This window comes from Populus euphratica, unplaced genomic scaffold, assembly GCF_000495115.2.
Source record: "Populus euphratica unplaced genomic scaffold, PopEup_1.0 scaffold268.1, whole genome shotgun sequence".
Classification (NCBI taxonomy): Eukaryota; Viridiplantae; Streptophyta; class Magnoliopsida; order Malpighiales; family Salicaceae; genus Populus; species Populus euphratica.
Genome location: NW_011500025.1, coordinates 157,563 through 177,926, shown reverse-complemented (window position 1 = coordinate 177,926; position 20,364 = coordinate 157,563). Strand labels below are relative to the sequence as shown.

General features: G+C 34.7%; 4 protein-coding genes across 4 annotated transcripts; 1 reads left to right on the top strand and 3 right to left on the bottom strand.

The window, feature by feature from the left end:
* The first annotated feature begins 824 nt into the window (after positions 1 to 824).
* Positions 825 to 8,307, top strand: LOC105142112 (KH domain-containing protein At1g09660/At1g09670-like). Its single transcript, XM_011049587.1, has 8 exons — positions 825 to 938; positions 1,069 to 1,223; positions 3,609 to 3,694; positions 4,398 to 4,537; positions 5,771 to 5,905; positions 5,980 to 6,096; positions 7,557 to 7,700; positions 7,792 to 8,307. Exons 2-8 carry the CDS (start codon positions 1,120 to 1,122, stop codon positions 7,948 to 7,950), a joined length of 885 nt encoding a protein of 294 aa, XP_011047889.1. The 5' UTR covers positions 825 to 938; positions 1,069 to 1,119; the 3' UTR covers positions 7,951 to 8,307.
* A 1,912-nt stretch (positions 8,308 to 10,219) lies between these two features.
* Positions 10,220 to 11,542, bottom strand: LOC105142110 (uncharacterized). The gene is made up of 3 exons (XM_011049580.1): positions 11,373 to 11,542; positions 10,828 to 11,095; positions 10,220 to 10,609 (listed from the first exon to the last, which is right to left on the bottom strand). Exons 1-2 carry the CDS (start codon positions 11,455 to 11,457, stop codon positions 10,848 to 10,850), a joined length of 333 nt encoding a protein of 110 aa, XP_011047882.1. The 5' UTR covers positions 11,458 to 11,542; the 3' UTR covers positions 10,220 to 10,609; positions 10,828 to 10,847.
* A 3,027-nt stretch (positions 11,543 to 14,569) lies between these two features.
* LOC105142152 (cytosolic sulfotransferase 15-like) lies at positions 14,570 to 15,568 on the bottom strand. Its single transcript, XM_011049661.1, has one exon. The coding sequence runs from the start codon at positions 15,566 to 15,568 to the stop codon at positions 14,570 to 14,572; it is 999 nt and encodes a 332-aa protein (XP_011047963.1).
* Positions 15,569 to 17,987: 2,419 nt separating this feature from the next.
* On the bottom strand, positions 17,988 to 20,233 carry LOC105142109 (cytosolic sulfotransferase 15-like). The gene is made up of 2 exons (XM_011049579.1): positions 19,068 to 20,233; positions 17,988 to 18,022 (listed from the first exon to the last, which is right to left on the bottom strand). The coding sequence occupies exons 1-2, from the start codon at positions 20,058 to 20,060 to the stop codon at positions 18,017 to 18,019; spliced, it is 999 nt and encodes a 332-aa protein (XP_011047881.1). The 5' UTR covers positions 20,061 to 20,233; the 3' UTR covers positions 17,988 to 18,016.
* Between the last annotated feature and the right edge of the window lie 131 nt (positions 20,234 to 20,364).

The window sequence follows — 20,364 nt, the reverse complement described above, 5'->3', positions numbered from 1 at the left end:
ATCAAAAATCAAGATTTATCATTTAAATTAAATTAAAAAAAATTAACGAAATTTACAACCTTAATAAACAGAGATCGAGCTGCCCAATGAACGGGGGGAGAGACCGATGACAGTTGAACAGACTTAGACATGAATTTTCAACCCACTAGACCGACCCCACACTTACGTTATACGTTCTTTTCCATTGTATATATTTATAGTATGCTTTCCAAGAACATCAACACCACTCGAATTTTCTTCCATCAATATATTGACATATTATTTTACAATAACATTTATATTGATGCATTTTATATATTATATTAATATAACATTAATATTACACCTACATATCGACTTATATCAACTTATTAATTTATAAAAAATCATAGGTATCGACTTATATCAACTTATTAATTTATAGAAAATCATAGGATATATATATATATATATTTGTATTTTTTTAGAAAATAAAAACAATTCCTTGAAAAAATAAAAGAAAACAGGAAAGGTCCACTGCATGTGGGAAGATCCATCAACAAAGCGGATCTATTTGACAAAATGTTGAAATTATTTGTTTTTTAAATATAATTTTATAAATATTTAATTCTTAAATATATACTATAATTTTGTATAAATCATACATTTTAGTTATGTTTTAAACTTACTTCTCTAAATCATAATCATAAAAATTATCATAAAAATCATTGAAAAGTGGTATAGTTTCTATTTAAAAGTATATTTATCTTTTAAAAAATATAAAATTAGTATTTTCCAATTATTATAATAAATTAATATAAAAATATTTTTATATATTAAAAAAAAAAAACTGTAGCCCTTTCACACTCTCCTCCATCTCATCCCCAACAACCAACAATACAATAAAAAGGCAAGAGAGGAGAGAGGCTGAAGGCAAAGCACTCATCTTCTAGCTGCCTCTCTGCTCCCATCCACATCCAGTAAGCTCTCTCTCTCTTCTTTTCATTTCTTGGTTCTGTTTTATTTTTTGTTTCATTTATGTTTTGACTTGTTATCACAGCGTCACAGTTGTCCTGATGTTCTGATTTTTTTTTTCCCGTATTTAAACAGCTACACACTTTGTAATATTGTTCCTTTTCTGTATGTGTGTGTGGTTGTGCGATGGGAGAGAGAATTCCATCCGGGAGTTACTTTCAGTACCCTCCCTCTGGAGTCCACCATGCTACTCCTCAGAGGTCCAGTTCTCTTCCTTCAGATCTTGAAAGGTTAGTTTTTTAAGCCCTTTTGGTTTGTTCACTCCTCATGTTTAATTGTCGTGCTAATTGATCTTTGTTCTCTTTTTGTTATTGGTTGTTTCTTTTGCTTGTTTTCCTTTGCTTGCATACATGGATTTTTGGGTCCTCCTTCATATGGGGTTTGCTATCATTTGTGTTTTTTTTAATTTTTGACTTATTTTAGGTGGATCATGGTGTTGGTATTGTGCTCCGGGTCCTTTCTTCTAGGTGTTTCTTTTCATTTTGTGGGTATCTGATAATGGGATTGGAAAGAAGGAACAGAAATGAAGGAGTTTTATGGTTTTTTAAACTATCATGCTGGCATTTAAGAGAAAGAGATTGTCTTTGATTCTTGTTTATTGGAAATTCTATTCTGAAAAAGTTTTGCTATCAAAATTGAAGAAAAATCTCTTCTTTTGTTCTCTATTGAAAGTGAACTTTAGGAAAAAAAAAATTTTACTGCAAAACCACATGTTGATTTGGGGATTTAGGGGAATATTTCTTGTCGTGGTGTTTCGCTCTCTCTTGTCAAAAGGATCACTATACATTGATGTTTTTTCAAATGTTCCTTCTTACGTTTTCTGTGTTTTATCTTGCTCTTGAGAAAATGTCTTATTCTTCCTTTTGTTCTAATTGACATGTCTCGCTCTTTCTTTCTTATAAGTTGATTTTTTTTCTTTTCATTTTGGTGTTTAAGTTGCAAGCATCTGCTAGTCATTAGGGTGCTATTCTCATCCTCACATCACTTTGCTTCGTATGAAAACAACAATCATTTTCATCATTTTCGGGCTTAAAAGGAAAAGTCCATTGTTATTTGTTTAGATTAAGTTGAGTTGCCTGCCTTCTTTGTAATCAAATTACTCAACTGAACTGAATAAAGTATCATTTATGTTCTAGCTAGGCTCATTCTATGGACCTTTATTTCCTAATATGACTAAACTTCTTCAAGCTATTTGTCAGGTAAAGAGAAGAATATATTATTAGAAGAGAGAAAGAATGATGCAAGATAAAACGTAATTTTTGTAGAGATAATCAGGATAAGAATCCTTCCATGGAAGAAGAAGATCCTCCCTTAATCATTGAACAATGGAAAAATCCTCCACTCCACCTGTAATTGGTCTTGATTAAGTGAAAAACCTATTCCACATATATAAAGCTACTAAATGGTCGAACAAAGGATACTTTTATCTCTCCGTCATTACTACACATGAAACAGTTACAGGGGACAAGATCTTATGTGGCCATTAGGATATACAATCATCCTTATATGTATCACAGTCCAAATAAAGGCCCTAAATTTGCAGGGTGCTCCAGATGCAGTGAAGAAATTGAAAGTTGGAGCTAGAGATTTGAGTAAATTACAGAAATAATTACAACCCTAAATTTGCAGGGTGCTTCGGTGCTCGAGTGTAGTGAAGAGATTGAAACGAGGAGCTATAGATTTAAGTAAAATCATAGCATAGTGCCTGGTTAAATTTGTCCATGACCAAAACAAAACAATAAGAAGCTGTAGCATGTTTAAATTAGGGACAGTCGCTGAAGATGCCTTTGTTGGGCATAAATAACTGCCATGGCCATCACTGCTGGAAATCAACTTCTTAACAATTTCATTTATAATCATATGGTTGTTAAGTATGCCAAAAAATGCGAGTTCCTAACAACTTTGTACCAATGAAGAAGTCTTCAAATCTTCAACTCAAAAAAGGAAAGAAACAAAAAGAAGTTATATTTTGACTTTTTAAGCTAATATTTCAAGGTTCAAACTTGATGTAGACCTAGAATAACAAACTTTGGTGAAATAATTGGACGGAGACCCTAGTGGGGAGCTAAGAGGTGAAAAAACTAAAAATGAGGATGATGGGAACATCAACTGATAAAATAGGTGTTGGAATAATTGGATACCAGCTGGTCTCAGAATATTTCAATATATCAGCCGGTGGATATAGGCCACTAAGTATGTGATGCAGTGTGTATGAGTATTAGCACTGAAAACCACTAATGTAGATTTTCTGTTAATTATTTGCTGGTTGTGTAATGTAATGGCTGATATTTAAAACCATGATTGCTGAGCTTGTATTAGAATTGTTATATCTGTTCCTGCTTCCTTGCACAGAGTCATGCTTGTGAATGATTGTAAGAGTATCTGTCTGCATGCCATTGAAATATACATCAACTACTGCAGTTCAAATGTGAAAAAAACTACTATCTAAATAGCTGTTGTTATGTTCATTGTCAATCGCGGTATGTCTTTCATCACAAGTTTGTCCATACCCACAATGCTAATCTTGCTGTAAATACTTGGATGCTTATTTTCTTTCCATGACCATTTTTTTTGCAAGTTTTTCCATATGTGATTTGGGTAGTATATTGATGCAGATATTTGGCGGAGTTGTTAGCAGAGAAGCATAAGTTGGGGCCATTTGTGCAAGTTTTACCAATTTGTTGCAGACTTCTTTACCAAGGTTATTGAATCAAACTTATCTTGCATGATACATGCGGTATATACATGCATCAAACTTATCTTGCATGATACATGCGGTATATACATGATTTCTTGTTGGTAGCATCACAGGTGTTCTTATCTTTTGAATTTGGCAATTTTTATATCAATGTGCATGGTTTGCGTAGATACCTGCATCTACCTGCATGTGGATGCGCATGCTATACTGGTACATGAAATCTATGATTTTTAAGTAGATGATTGCATGCTGGATATTTGTTTTGTTACATGGATGGGCCTAGATTGGGTACTTTACACACAAATGGGAAGGGAAATCTTGCAACAGTCAATTGATGAAAAACTGAATACTGTCTCCCAGAGGACATTGCATAATGGATTTTGGTACATATATAGTTACCTTGAAGTTGGTGGTTTTGGTTTATCACCTTGCCTGTTCTTGTCTGCTTGGAATTTTCAGTATATGTTTGAATTATAAATCATGATGCCCGTGGTTGATCTGCTGGAAATTCTTGAACTATCAGTTTTTAAGGAACACATCAGACATCATGCATGGCTTTGTCTTATGGTGTTTATTATAGCACCCGCTTGTTCTTGTCTGTTGAAACATCAAGTGTATGTTTGAGTGATACATCATGGTTCCATAGTTGATCTGCTAGAAATTATTACACTACACACTTAGTTCCTATGCTTTAATGCCACTTCAGAAATCAGACGGGCATCAGCTTACAATCAAGGTTTTGTAGATCATGAAAGATATGAACATGAGAGTCCATTTAGGTCATTAGGTCAGCATCCAAATGGAGGGCCGATGGATTTGGAGGGATGGCCTGCTATGCCAAAAGAGGTAACGCGAGTTTGTGGTTTCGTGCCCAACTTGGGTACTCCTGGTATGCTATACAGGAAATAAATTTTACATGACTCGCTTTTTAACTGCCATATGATGATCCTGCTATCTGGCATTCTTGCGTTTTATACTACCTATTACTGCAGGGGTTGTTAGCAGTATGTGTTAACTTTGTTGGGAGCACAACACTTGGCATTATTGAATCCAATCTTACAAAAAGTGCTCGAGGTGTTCTGCTTCCAAGCCATTCAATTTAACTTATTCCTGTAAATATTTGCCCATATCAATTATTGATTGTGCTGTTCTTTCAAATGTTCTGGAATATCAATTATTTGGCTATCATATTACCTCTAATTTTATTAGAAATTGGTAGTTTGACCCTTCATTATTTCTCTAACATGCATTTCTCCTTGAGAAACTGAAGAAAATGTGCAAACATAAGACTGTACAGAAGGTAATACCACCAAGTCATCTTCAATGAACTAGAAATTGTTGAGGATTTATGGGAATTAGAAAAACCCTTTAGGGAGCAAATCTTAACTACTCGATCTATCTTTTGATCACATGGGATGGTTTGTTGACCTTGAGTGCTTGACATAAAAGCAATAAGCTTGAAATTTATCAATGTGTGAATGGTATCCAACTACTTTACCCTTTCCTGATTCTTTAAGCAGTGTACTATATTGTTTCTTTCGGACATATGTCCTTGAGAAACTATAAATTGTTTGAACTTGCAAAAAAATTCTATGAAGTACCATCGTATGAGTAGGTGACTTCTACTGGGGGTACCCGTGTTGTATAAAATTATAAAACTGATGTCATTGTCATCCTAAGGATGATAACCTGAACCCCCATCATATTTTTTCTGCAAATGAGTATCATTAGCAACTCAATGATTGTCTGCTTTTTCCAGACATCTGGATCACTTGGAAAATGTCCTAGACCTTTTTGGTTGTCTAAGTGCATCTGCCGATGAAATTTTATTTGACTTATGGTGTTACCATCTGTTAGAAGAAAAGAAACATGGTATTTCATTGAGGGGAGGGAGTTGTTTAGGATTGGATTAACTTCCATGCCCCATCTTGAACAAAACCCTTCTGTTGTTTACTTGAGAAAAACAATTCACCTCTCCCCATGCCCCAAATTATCTCACTTCAGGCGAACTAAGACATCTCAGTTGTAATTTCTGAAACAAAATAATTGATACTTCAACCATGTCATGTCATGCTACAGGAGAATGGGCATCTTCAAAGAATGGCCTCATTACCAGCTGCTTCAATGGGTTGGCCTGGGGTCCCTGGAATTTCAAGTACACCAGTTGTGAAGAGAGTAATTAGACTCGATGTTCCTGTTGACAAATATCCAAATGTAAGTCAAAGATGTTTCTTGAAGTAATGGAGATTGGAATTAATTATAATTTCTAGCTAACCCAAATTTGGCAGTATAATTTTGTTGGCCGAATCTTGGGACCACGAGGGAACTCCTTAAAAAGAGTTGAAGCCTTGACAGAATGTAGGGTGTATATAAGAGGCAAGGGCTCTGTAAAGGATTCTCTAAAGGTATGATTGACTATGGTTTTTTTCCCTTTTCAATTGAATTGACAAAGAAGTATGTTTTACATTAATTAGATAGTTGGGTTGCACTTCACGGAGAATCGGAAGTGAACTCTTGGTGAATGACTCTATAGCTGCTACTTGCATGCACTATATCATGTTTGAAATTGAAATTTCTGTTTTCTGTTTGTGTTTCAAGTAACATTGATTTCCACGTTTTCTTACTGAGATGGGTAGCTGTGTCTTATTATCCTATTTTTCTCCTAATGGAATTTTTCTGAAAGGGACATGTTAATTTGTAGCGATCCAATTAATAGCTCTTTGTGAAGTTTGTTTAATAGTGATGTCCTTTTCACTTTGAATATTTATATTCGTATTTATGGAAGTTTTGATCAGTATTTGCTCCTTAGTCATAGTTTTGACTAAGTCAAGCCATGGTTCCCATGACAGAAATGTGACACATCTAGTTGTAACTGGATATTGATGTTGTTTGTGGTCGGTTTTGGTATTCGTGTTGGTGTACATGGAAGGAGTCATAAAACACAATTTTTTTTTTCCTGGTATAATACCTAGCCTTCATTTCTATTTCGATCATGGCTGTTCTGTCTTGTTTTCCCCCTTCACATTTCATTATGTATGGATTGTTGAAATTATATTGAAGAGACTTAATTTGGTTTCTAACTCGTATTCTCTTCCATTTTGCACTGTTAACTACCACAATGACCATGTGTGTTTTACTTTAGGATGAATTGATATGATGGTTGATTGTTGGTTTTTGATGCCCGAGTATGGTAAATTGACCACTTCAGTACTGAAATTTGTTCAAACCAGGAAGATGTAAATGCAATGTTTATCTTGTTGGCACCTCAGTTTCTGCTGTTAACTCGGTCCAAAGGCTGGAAGGTTGAGCCTATGGGCTGAACTGGTTCCCACTTTTGGTTTTGTTTGGGTTAAAGCCATATACAGGTCCAGTTTCCATTGAAGAATATCTAATAGTACTACTTTGAGCTTTGTGCATGATCAAGTGTGTCATCTGTTTTCAGGATTTCAAATCTCATTTAGGAGAGTTGGTAGTTTATGTTGATGGCCAGGAGTGGTAATCTGACTATAAATGAATTGATCAGATGACCAGGAATGGTAATCTGACTATAAATGAGCTGATCAGAAATATGAATATAAACGAGATGGAGCTTCCATGATTCAGTTTCATATGTTATTATTTTTTTTAATTCATCTGTGTTCTTTGGTCTGCTCGTATTTAGGAATCACAATATTTAATGTAGTCACTTTTTGAAGGCCTTGAAGCATACCATTTGTTTGATGTGTTACAGAAGGGAACTTCAGTTAATATTTCTCAATTCTCATGAAAGATAAAGCTTTTGTTTCGTAGTAGTCATGGTTTCCTTTGATAAATGATTTGTCGACTGCACAAGGAAGTCCAATGATTGACTATGAGTTTTGTCCAGGAAGAAAAACTTAAAGATAAACCTGGATATGAGCATCTTAATGAACCACTGCATGTGTTGGTGGAGGCTGAATTTTCAGAGGATATAATGAATGCCCGCTTGGACCATGCAATAACAATATTAGAAAGCCTCCTGAAGCCTGTGGTAGGGACACGAATTACTCATTGATTTTGCTGTTAAATTCTTGGCCCCGCCACAGCTTTCTGATTTTACTGTTGTTATACTCTCTCTGCAGGATGAATCCTTTGATAACTATAAGAAACAACAATTAAGGGAACTAGCTTTGCTAAATGGTACACTAAGGGAGGAAAGTCCGAGCATGAGCCCGAGCATGAGCCCAAGCACGTCACCCTTCAACACTGCAGGAATGAAACGAGCCAAGACAGGAAGATAAACCCCGTTTATTCATTGCTTGATGACAGCAACTGATTGATTGGAGCCCTAATGGCTTCTTGATGCATTATACCCAGAAAGCTGGGAGGAACTTTGGAGGCTGAGCATTTGACCTTCAGCAAACGAGCTCCTCTCTTCTGGGCACGATTGCTTGGAATCTTCCATAGGTTATCTTTTTTCACTAGTTTTGTTCAATGTGCTCTAGCATATATCAAATAATCTCTATTCTTTTCATGTATTATTCATTTGAGCATGGAATTATCTATTTCATTAGTTAAATAAACTAATAATCAACAATTCAGTTAGGTTATTTCAAGTCATGTAACTTTAAATTTACTTGAAAAGACTTTTTGCACAAGTAACATCTATAGCATAACAATTGCTTGTAGTTCTATGTCACTGCTATATTTTTTACCTTTATCCCGAGCTATTCATTTTGAAATTCTAAGGAAATAATCTATAGATAATATATTCTTGATTATAATCTAATGATTTAAAAGAAACAAACCAAGAAAGAGAAACGGTGAGGTCTTAAATTTCTAGTGATAGAATTTTTTATATTTTATTTGCTTTCAATTTCTCAACAAGAATCCACTTGAATGACGATGGTTAAAGCAGGCATCTTTATACTTTTACAATGGCATCATTATCAATCTTTGGCTATGCTTTGTTGAATGAGTTATCAGAGGAATCCATTGATTTCACGGGCCCTTTTCTTCCTTCGATTAAAGAATATGATCAATCTTGAGGGATTTTATTTATTTATTTTACCAGTGTCTCGTCTTGCTGAGACAAACTAAGTGCTTGTTCCTTTCCAACCTTATATCTTGGTGAATAAGCTTTTAAATCCTAACAGGTCATTAAATTCTCAGCAAAATGAAGAGTACTTAACATCGATAGCAATTTTACAAGGAATTACTTTTCCAAAATGACCTCTCTCTTCACCCGATGCTGCAATACCTGATGATATTCTTGCATGTAGGATGACAATTAAGGTCTGTACATGTGGATGACGCATAAAATCAAGGTTTTCTAACATTGCTGTTTGACGGAGGAATGTACTATTGGTATAAGCATAGTTGTGGAGTTTCGAGTTTTTAATGAAAGTGGATAACATGCTTGAAAACTGACTTTGTGACCAAGTAACTTGATACTTTTTTGAAGTCAGTTCTTGAATAAATCTGACAACTATAAGCACAACCAACACCACCCCCTCTGGGATTGCAACCAACTTGCAATTTTTTATTATTATTATTTTTTCTTTTTTTAAGAAAATGAACCATGTGCATCACAATTTTAGGGGGAGGAAGGCTTGAGGGTTTCATGTGTTGAGAAATTCTCTTTCAAGAGTAAACGATGGAGTAAGCTTTTTGTTCATGATTGAGAAACACATTTATTATTTTGTGAAACATGTGGAATTCTAATCCCTAAATATGAAATTTCTAACAAATCTAAGGAAAAGCTCCTTTTTTTTTTTCATTCCTTCTCTTAATTCTTTTGAACTATGTGATAATATCTAACAAGAAAATACACAAGACCTCAAAAAAATATATATACAAAAAATCAAACCAATTCAAAAAAGGATGGACTTGCTCTGCTTAAAACTTAAGTAAAATGGTCAAGGAAAACAATGGAGTGTTTTCAAAATTTTAATCTAACAACTAGAATTTTTAAATTACAAGGAAAAAAATTAGGAAATTGATGAGTCTACAGGGAAAAATATACAGTTTACTAAAAAATTTATGCCCACCTTTTCAATCTCTCCCTAGTTGCAAACAAGGCCAAGAATATCCAAGTCATTTTCTTGGATTGGATGCAAAGCAGAAAAAAGCTTCGAAGATTGAAATTTTTAAAAAAAATTCAGCAACCAAATGCTGCCCAGTAAATTCATAAAAATTTGCTCAGCAGCTGATGGGAGACACAAAATGTGTACAGGGGAAATTTCAACCACAAAGAACAAGTTCCCTACCAGACCGACAATGCATGTAGCCAACAAGCATTTTCATTCTCACCTGAGAATTTTCAGAATCCATGAAGTTCCAAGATCATGAAGAAATGGAAAATGAAAAGGAAGTAAATAAAAAATAAATTCATTCACAAAAGGTTCAGAATCTATGAAGTTTCGAGCTCATTAGAAGCATATCCCTGTAAATGAACAGCACTGGCATAGTTGATATTCATTCACAGCAAGCATCTAAGGCTGTAACATTGGAAGCATATTTCTTCATTTTCTTCATTTTTTTTTTAATAAGAGAAACTAAATAAGTCTAGAGCCAGAGAGCAGCAGGCACACACATCCATTATGGGATAAAAAATAGCTCGAAATAGCAGCTAGAATCGAAGAAGTTACATCCACTCATCCTTTCTAGTAACATTGAATATATTCATTCAAGATGCTTTGCATCAAAATGCATGATTCTTACACACTTCAATGTCCATCAGAACAAAGAATCATTTTTACAAACTGGGAATGAGACCCTCGGAACTTATTCAAAGAAGAATCTAATCTTCTCTATGTAATCAAAGAATTCAAATTCACGAAAAGTGACAAATATTACGCAATTCAATTGGAAGATCATCTAACCTCTACACAGGGATCACCACAGCCCAATCTTGGCAACAGAGGAGCAACTTTTCCTCCGAACAAGTTTCTTTCAAGCCTGCACAACATTACCAAGGTCAGAACATAAGGTTGATGGGCACCCAGCATCAAGACAAATACTATCATTCAAAGCATGTGCTAGCTAAATAGCTTAATGTTTTGATGTGAACTTTGAGCAACATTTTACACATTAAGCAATCAGTCGAAACCTAGGAAAAAAGCAGGAAAATCTCTCCAACTGGGAACCAAAAAATAAAGCTTTAATAATAGAGACACCTTTAAGTACAATAAAAGAGTCAGTCCCGAAGGCCAAGTTCAACTTCAAGCTCATCGTCCTCTTCAAACAACTTCAAAAGACGGGCATACTGCTCTTCTCTTTTCTTCTTTTGCCAAAACTGGAAAAGGAAAAAAGCGAGAAACCCTATTGCCACCATGGAAAACAAAATGATGGCAATCTTGGGGATCCCAGTATTGTTTGTAGAAGCAGCATGCTTATCAGACTTCATAGTGCCATTTTTTGCCCCAGATGAGTCATCGGCTATACCTGCAAACATGAAAAAAAAAAAAAAAAAAACCCTGAAAACCTGATAGAATTCCCTGAAAGTTACATGCATTGCCTTCATTTTTTCCCCTTTTCAATGGGTTCTATGGGAAAATGAAGCGTTATCATTTATTTTAAAAGGACAAATAAATCATGCCCAATTAAGAGAAATAGAAGCATTTATTTTTCGTTTGGTGATGAAAGATTTGAGTAAATATGGTAAAGAAGAAAGAAAAAAGGAAAGGGGAGAGGGAGAAGGAGAGATCCGAGAGAAACAAACCTGACAAGAAAGGAAGAGGAACAGAGAGGAAGAACAACGAGAAAAGTAAAGAAGATCTGTTTCTTCTTCTTAAAAATTCACTCATATCTCTCTTTCAGCCTCCGTGTCTTAAAGCGAAGCGTGCAAAACTGGGCGTTAACCGTTAATAATTCTAATGAATGAAGGAAGAAAAGGGGCGTTACTAAGCGGCGGGTAACGATTGTTTTTATAGATATAACAAGATGTTATATATATATATTAATTTTTAAAATTTATTTTTATATTAACATATTAAAATAATTTAAAAAATATTAAAAAATTAATTTAAATTAAATTAAATTTTAATGAAAAAACCAAAATTAAATGTTAGGTGGTTGATTTTTATTTTAAAAAAAAATCAAAGTTAAATGTTTTAATAAAAAAATGATTTTTTTTAAAAATTAATGAATTGAGCATGAATTTTTAAATAAATCAGATATTAAATATATCTCATCAGATATATAGATTGTAGATTGATCAAATTAATATATTAACTTGGATTTTTTACTGTTCTAGCCAATTTATTTTTCTATTTTATATATATATATATAGAAAATAAGGGTTGACAATAAGGGTTGGCTTGCCACAAATGAATGAGGAATCCATATTTATTTTTCATTAAATTCAATTAATTATTTTCCCCACGAAAATCGTGTCACTAATTAATATTCTATAATTAATATAATTGAAGTGTGGGAATGAATACTAATTATTCTTGGTATGGAGATTATTAATTATGATTAAGTTATAAATAAAGCTGGAGTCGTCCTCCATGGAAATTTGGCATATCTCTAGCAAAACCTTGAAGATAAGAGGGCAAAGAGATCTGAGCTCTGGTAAGCTTCAAATCTTGAGTTTTATTCTCTCAAATATTTGTATGACTTGTTTGGTTTTTTCAAATATTTGTGCTTCGAATCCCCAAAAAAATATATAAAATAAAAATAGCCAAGATCATATTTATTCTTTTTTTTTAATACAATTCTAATATTATAACATATAGAAATACTTATAATATGTAAACCTCTCCTCACCTCTAGCTAGGATAAAAATAAGAATGATGAAAATATTAATTAAGAGATACTAATTATAAATTCTTAAAAGTTATTTAATTCTATTTTTATATTTAAATACTTCAAAAATCACAAATATATAACATAGAATAGTCTCATTTATAAATAATCCAAGATAATCCATTAGATTAGAGAAAAAATGGAATAGAATAGTTGATTTATACACACACACACACATACTTATTTGTGTCTCTCTTCCCTTTCTTCTACAGTTCTACTTTTCTTATATATATATAATTTTATTTTCTTACAAAACAGGCAATTAATGAGCAATTATATCCTTGATATCGATGACTGCGACGGTGGCTGCTGCTGCTGCGATGGTGGCTGTCATCTTGAAGGGTGTGGTGCGAGCTTCTCCGCCGTCGTGAGATTTCTACTAAATAAGGATAGGGATGTTGATATTTTGAGAAGTAGAGCCAAAAAAATAAGTGTCGGACAACAAGTCTGTTCACCCCTTAAATTACAAGGCTAGACATTGGGCTGGCTCTCTGATGATTTTCACTTTCTTTTATTTGTTTAACGAAAATGCCACAAAACTTGCATTGAGCTAGACATTTTGTTTTATGTTTTAAAAAAGAAATTATGGCATATACAGCGAGCATACAAATATTTCGAGCTAATAGATAGATATTGTTTTGTAATTGAACAGAAGCGTTTCGTGTATATTGTGTGCATGAGCGGTGGTGGTTCAAAAACCAACGATGATGATAGCAGCGGCTCAAGTTGTTGCAGTGGTGGTTCTATGAAGCAAGAGACACTTCAATGGTGGAAGAAGGAGGCGACAGGGAAGAAGAAAGAAGGAGCTGAAAGCAAGCATGCAAGCAGTACATGTACTCAAGGATCCATTTCACCAAAAAGTAGCCATGGAAAGTACCAGCAACATGCCTCCAGTCTGACCAACCTAGAGCCTCCATCACCGGCCTTACAAGACCCTCAAGCAGATAACAAGTCCAAAACTTCGACACAGATTTGAAAAATCTTCGACGTAACTATGTTTTGGTTGATACCGATAATTAACATTAAGGATCATAATATTGTAATAATTAGGCTCCAAGAAGGCGCCACAGAGAGAGCCTGTGCGCAAAATTAATCCAAAACTAGCTCTCGAACTAACTAGTAATGCACAAGACACAGATGCCCTCTTCATGGAATTTGCAGTTTCCAAGACTAATACTAAGGTCGCGTTCGGGAACTGAGTCAGCAGGATAGAAAAGATGGCAGCAGTCTCCTCCTCGTATTTTCTATATATATATATATTGAAGAAGGTATACAATTTCATTTTAAATTTATTTTGAGTAATACCTCCTAACATTCATAGTTTAAAATCAAGCTCGAAGGCAGTGGATAATAGAGACTAGAATAGCATCTTTTGACTATTATTATTTTTTGAAAAATCTACGGATTTTAATAGAATCTTACCCAGATCACATATCAACTCAAGGTTTTTTTGTCGAGTTAGACTAGGTCAATTTTTTCTTCTATCTAGACGGGCTTAGGCTAAAGGTTCGCCATTGGTAAACTGGGGGCATTGGCATTTAATACGATATCAACGAAAAATCCTACGAAAAAACAAAAGCCCAAGTCCCTTTATTACAAAGCCACCAAAGTAGAGCACAATGAGTGGACACAAGTTGTTACTCGTGGCGTGGACCCATCTCACCAAGATACCATTATCAGCATGACTCCAAATTAAGGAAAGCATTCAACAATTCCATGAATTGATTTCTAGGGTTAGAGTGTGTAGTCCGTTTCTCCGTCATAAGAATATGTTTGTCTTTTAAGAAAAATAAAAAAGAAGTCATTTCCACTTTTAATTCTTTTAGAAATTATGCTGAATTGATCTAATCATGAATTTGGCTAGGCTTGATAACCATGCAAAAACAGATGAAAGTTCTTTGAGTGACGGAAAGTTAATTCCATTCTCTCCACTGGTTCCTTCCACATGCATATCAAGAAATTAAATAAAACAAGAAATCGTTGATTTGACTTTCTCTCATCTCATTTCAATTCTTTCATCACTTATTCTCCATAGATTTCTTATTTTTTTCAATCATTAAATATAGATCAATACAGCAATAACATTAATGCTGTATATCTGAACTCAAGTCAAGCACTATTTTGGAATGCGCTGGACAGACAGAAGCTGAGACCAGAATCTTGGAGCTTCTCTTGAATCAGATTCTCCACACGGCTCACCATTGAGGGTGTTAGATAATTCAGTGAATCTCCCACCTCTCCTTTCCTGAGGAAGGCACTAGCTGGGATCCCAAGAGGGCCTGTGCCTGTCCTGGTTGATTCATGGTTTTTCATGCTTTCAACGCTGCATAGCCTGGATGTTTCCTCTATCAAACCTTGCTCCTCTTCCTCCACGGAAAAAGGAAGCCCCAGAAAGTTGGCCAGCTTCTTGATGTAAGGGACATTGTTCTTTTTAATGTCCTCGTATTTCAGAAACAAGACCTTATCAGGTCTCTCCAAGCTTGCCTTCCAGTACCCTAATAAATGATCCCAAAACGGACCGTAGCCATGAAGTCCCTGGCAAAACTTGTCAAAGGCATCTCCTAGTGAAAGGTGTTTCTCATTCTCCTTTGGGATATTGACACTGAATTTCCAATAGGAAATGAACATGTCCAGAGGATTCCGACACACATACACAATCTTACTACCGGAATCTTTGACCGAACACGGGAGTGCCGTGTAAGGCGAGTGGGTTCCGAAAATCCTAGGCTCGGGAAGCTTGTCTTGTTCCTGAAACTGGTTTCTGGAGCTGATATCGAACTCAAGAAAGGGCACGACCCCATGAGGGCCATTGGTGAGCAAAGGGCTCTTTTCAAGTGAGTGACGGGAGCGATTAACTATAGTGTAAGTCAAGGCCTTTAACCAAGTGGTACCTGATTTTGGAATGCTGGCAAGTATGAGGTCAGTTTCTTGTGCCTTGAAGTGTTTTTGAAACAACATCATGCCCTTGATTGATACCTGTGGACACCAGAATCCTTGGTATAGATAGAGAAGATTACCTCCCATGCCTATTTCTGTTGGCAGGTCTTGAAGCAACTCCTGGGATTCATCTCTCTGCTCTTCCTCTACAGTGATTTCCACACCCCCCATCGAACTAAGAATCACACTTACAAGGAAGAAGATTGTTCAAGAAAACAATGAAATATGAGGAGTAGAATTTATTGATTCTTGAGATCACAGCATGTCTTATATATATCATTGAAGGGTATTATGGTCGGGATTTGTAAATAGGCTTGAACCTTCGTACGTGGGTGGGAAGTTGGTTCTGCGGCCATGCGCAAGGGTTGACTTCACTTAGAGTTGATTCAAAGTAAACTCATTATGGCAAGAGCACAAAAAGTTGTAGCATGACTATTACAGTCTCTATCAACACGATCACCCTTGCCAAGTTGCGCTCTCACCAAAATTAATATCGACAACTTATTCTAATCTATAAGAGATCAAATCTTGAACCTTTTTTTAAGCTATATATGAAAGCTAAAATATAATTTATCACAAAAATCAATTGTTATAGAATTTAACCTCAGCCCAGCAAGTTAATCCGATAATTTGCTGTTTCGGGGCTTACCCAAATTGAGTTTTATATCATACTAGATTGAGAGTTAATCACATGAACCAAGTGAATCGTCTTGGACTAACCCGTTGTAGCATAGATTATGAACTACGCATGCAAGAATATATGAAAGTTATTTACCATATCAAGATCCTGAAAAGGTAGCTGCATCTTCTCTCTCGTTTCCCAGCTGCTATTAGTCCTATCCAATTTTCTAGCAGGAAGCTCTCTGTCTAGCTATGAGTAATTATTATTAAAAAAAAAAACACCAATGGCAGCGTGAAGTCCCCCCGATCCCTCTGCTGGACCTATCCGTTATTTCTTGAATCTTAAGGGGGCTCCGTAGCGCAACTTGAAGAACACGCCGTTTTAGGTATTAATTAACAAGGCCCTTAGCTCGGTCGGAGATAGCATCTGCGGCCAGGGACTTGCTCCGGTTAAATATAATCAGTGTATCACTTCCTTAAAATAAATAAAATTAAAATAAAAAAGAGTCACTCTGCTAGCTTATCGAGGAGCATTTTGGTTACAATGGCTAAATTATTCCTGAAAACAAAATCTCTTTATTCTATATATCATTGTTTATGGTTACAATGGAATGGCTATGATCGGGGGGCATTTAAGTAGTTTAACAAATATAAATACAATTAAAACAAAGGTGGCGTGAGGGAATGTCCGTGCGGCGTGCCCTTTCAGCTTATGGTGTCGTCTAGCACCCAAACATCGCTTTCTGCAACGACGTTGGAAGCGCCATGGCTTCTTTTACATACGGCGATACTTGTGGTGGTTTAGGTGACGATGTAGTGCCAATGTCCTCCCTTTTTTTTTTTTTAATACTTTTCCTTTTCTTTTCTTTTTTCCCTTGGAACTCATGTTTTTTATTCAAAATTTCAGAGTATTTTACTGATATTTTAATTTTAATCTTATTTTTTTATTTTTTTTCTTAACTCTTTTGTTAAATTTTAATTTATTTTCAATTTTATCGTTGAATTCATAAGTATGATTTTTTCTATTTTTTTAAATTTCATCCTTATTCTTTTGATTTTGAATTTCTTTTTAGATTCTTTTGTGAATCGAATTTCTTTTATTTTACCCTTCAATTTAAAATTTAAAATTATCATCTCATTTGTTTTTTTATTTCATATCTAATCTTCACTATATTAATTGCTATTGTTTGTTTTTGGATATTTTTTATAATTTTTTGTTTTAAAATCTCATCTTTTAACATCTGATTTATTAAGAATTACATTTTATGGCTTTTTAATTGTTGTTTCTGGTTTAGCGACTTGGGTCACGAGTTTGAAAAGTTAATATGGAGTATTTGTATTTAATTTTCAATTTCATCATTCAATCTTGTTTATTTTGAAAAATATGCTTTATGATTTTCTTTGGTTTTCTTTCAATTAGGTTATTTTGATTTTATAAACTAAGCAACACGTTTGGCTGGTTAAACTAATCATTTTTTTATATATTTTTTTATTTTGTCTTGAAAAATTGGGTTCGTTTTAAAATTAAACTTTCACATTCTTCAGTATTTGATTTATTAAAAATTAGGTTTTATAATTTTTTTTTTAAATGTGGTGCTTCTAATTTAGTAAGTCAGGCCACAAGTTTGAAAAGTAAACACAGGATGCCATTATTTTTTTTACTTATTTATTTTGAAACTTGGGCTTCATGATCTTCTTTGATTTTCCTTCAATCACATTATCTGGTCTCATGATTAGTCGATTAACCCAACAATTTCTTTAGAATCATTTTTCAATTTTATTTTTTAAAACTGGATTCTTTTTTAAATTAAGATATGTTAGCCTTCTATATTTTATTTATTAAAAACTAGGCTTTATAATTTTACAAATAGAGTGCTTCTGGTTTAGTGACTTACATCACATGTTTAAAAAGTTAACTTGGATTGGCATCATCTTTTTCACTTATTTTTTTTTTCAATTTCATCCTTCAACATTGATTTAAAAAAAAAAAATTAGACCTCATGATTTTCTTCCATTTTGTTTCAATCAAGTTATCTTGATCTCATGATTTGAACAATAGGTTTAGCTAATTAACCCAACTTTGGAGTTTCTTTTAATCTTTTTTCAAGTTTGTGCTTCAAAATTAGGTTCTTTTTAAAATTAAGCTTCATTATTTTTCTTGTTTTGCCTTGTATTAGGTTAATCCAATTGCATGATCCAGCTCGCGAGTTTTTGGCTACTTTACCCAGTTTTGCAAATATTTTATTTTTTTAGGTTTCTTTTCATTATTTGTTTTTAATTTGTTTTCTTTGAGACTAGAGAAACCTAATGACCAGAGTTACGAGTTTAATATGCCAAATCAGGTTAATTACATTTTATTTTGTCATTTCTTATTGTATTTCTTAAGGGTTATCTTGGAATTCAGCTTTGTGATTTTTTTCCCATAGAGAAGGATTCCTTTTCTTTTGGTTATCATTACCATGTTTTCTTTTAAGATTTGGTTCATTTATTACTATTGTTTTATAAATTTTATAAATTTATGAATTTAAGTAAAAATATAGCTTACCACAAAAATATATAATTATAAACCTAATCTAATAAATTAATTGACTTGTGAATTCAAGATTTGATCCAAATAAGATTTTATATCAAAATAAGTTGGAAGAGTTGATTTGGTCAACCTGATAGGGCTAGCCATAATCTAATCAAAACCCACATAAGAATATGTTTGTCTTTTAAGAAAAATAAAAAAGAAGTCATTTCCACTTTTAATTCTTTTAGAAATTATGCTGAATTGATCTAATCATGAATTTGGCTAGGCTTGATAACCATGCAAAAACAGATGAAAGTTCTTTGAGTGACGGAAAGTTAATTCCATTCTCTCCACTGGTTCCTTCCACATGCATATCAAGAAATTAAATAAAACAAGAAATCGTTGATTTGACTTTCTCTCATCTCATTTCAATTCTTTCATCACTTATTCTCCATAGATTTCTTATTTTTTTCAATCATTAAATATAGATCAATACAGCAATAACATTAATGCTGTATATCTGAACTCAAGTCAAGCACTATTTTGGAATGCGCTGGACAGACAGAAGCTGAGACCAGAATCTTGGAGCTTCTCTTGAATCAGATTCTCCACACGGCTCACCATTGAGGGTGTTAGATAATTCAGTGAATCTCCCACCTCTCCTTTCCTGAGGAAGGCACTAGCTGGGATCCCAAGAGGGCCTGTGCCTGTCCTGGTTGATTCATGGTTTTTCATGCTTTCAACGCTGCATAGCCTGGATGTTTCCTCTATCAAACCTTGCTCCTCTTCCTCCACGGAAAAAGGAAGCCCCAGAAAGTTGGCCAGCTTCTTGATGTAAGGGACATTGTTCTTTTTAATGTCCTCGTATTTCAGAAACAAGACCTTATCAGGTCTCTCCAAGCTTGCCTTCCAGTACCCTAATAAATGATCCCAAAACGGACCGTAGCCATGAAGTCCCTGGCAAAACTTGTCAAAGGCATCTCCTAGTGAAAGGTGTTTCTCATTCTCCTTTGGGATATTGACACTGAATTTCCAATAGGAAATGAACATGTCCAGAGGATTCCGACACACATACACAATCTTACTACCGGAATCTTTGACCGAACACGGGAGTGCCGTGTAAGGCGAGTGGGTTCCGAAAATCCTAGGCTCGGGAAGCTTGTCTTGTTCCTGAAACTGGTTTCTGGAGCTGATATCGAACTCAAGAAAGGGCACGACCCCATGAGGGCCATTGGTGAGCAAAGGGCTCTTTTCAAGTGAGTGACGGGAGCGATTAACTATAGTGTAAGTCAAGGCCTTTAACCAAGTGGTACCTGATTTTGGAATGCTGGCAAGTATGAGGTCAGTTTCTTGTGCCTGGAAGTGTTTTTGAAACAACATCATGCCCTTGATTGATACCTGAGGACACCAGAATCCTTGGTATAGATAGAGAAGATTACCTCCCATGCCTATTTCTGTTGGAAGGTCTTGAAGCAACTCCTGGGATTCATCTCTCTGCTCTTCCACTACGGTGATTCCCACATCCCCCATCGAACCAAGAATCACACTGACAAGGAAGAAGATTATTCAAGAAAACAGGGCAATATGAGGAGTAGAGTTTCCTGATTCTTGAGATCACAGCATGTATTATATATATCACTGAAGGTATTATGGTCGGGATTTGTAAACAGGCTTGAACCTTCGTGGGTGGGTGGGAAGGTGGTCCTGCGACCATATATGCATGCGCAAGGGTTGACTTCACTTGGAGTTGATTCAAAGTAAACTCATATCGGCAAGAGCACAAAAAGTCGTAGCATGATTGGTACTGTCTCAATCAACACGAAAAATGCTGCCA

Excerpts from the sequence above, each read along its gene's own strand:
- LOC105142112 (XM_011049587.1), top strand. The coding sequence starts at position 1,120 with ATGGGAGAGAGAATTCCATCCGGGAGTTACTTTCAGTACCCTCCCTCT. Across the intron at positions 3,695-4,397 it reads TTGCAGACTTCTTTACCAAG|AAATCAGACGGGCATCAGCT; the intron begins GTTATTGAATCA and ends ATGCCACTTCAG. Across the intron at positions 6,097-7,556 it reads CTGTAAAGGATTCTCTAAAG|GAAGAAAAACTTAAAGATAA; the intron begins GTATGATTGACT and ends AGTTTTGTCCAG.
- LOC105142110 (XM_011049580.1), bottom strand. The coding sequence starts at position 11,457 with ATGAGTGAATTTTTAAGAAGAAGAAACAGATCTTCTTTACTTTTCTCG. Across the intron at positions 11,096-11,372 it reads TCCTCTTCCTTTCTTGTCAG|GTATAGCCGATGACTCATCT; the intron begins GTTTGTTTCTCT and ends TCATGTTTGCAG.
- LOC105142152 (XM_011049661.1), bottom strand. The coding sequence starts at position 15,568 with ATGGGGGGTGTGGAAATCACTGTAGAGGAAGAGCAGAGAGATGAATCC.
- LOC105142109 (XM_011049579.1), bottom strand. The coding sequence starts at position 20,060 with ATGGGGGATGTGGGAATCACCGTAGTGGAAGAGCAGAGAGATGAATCC.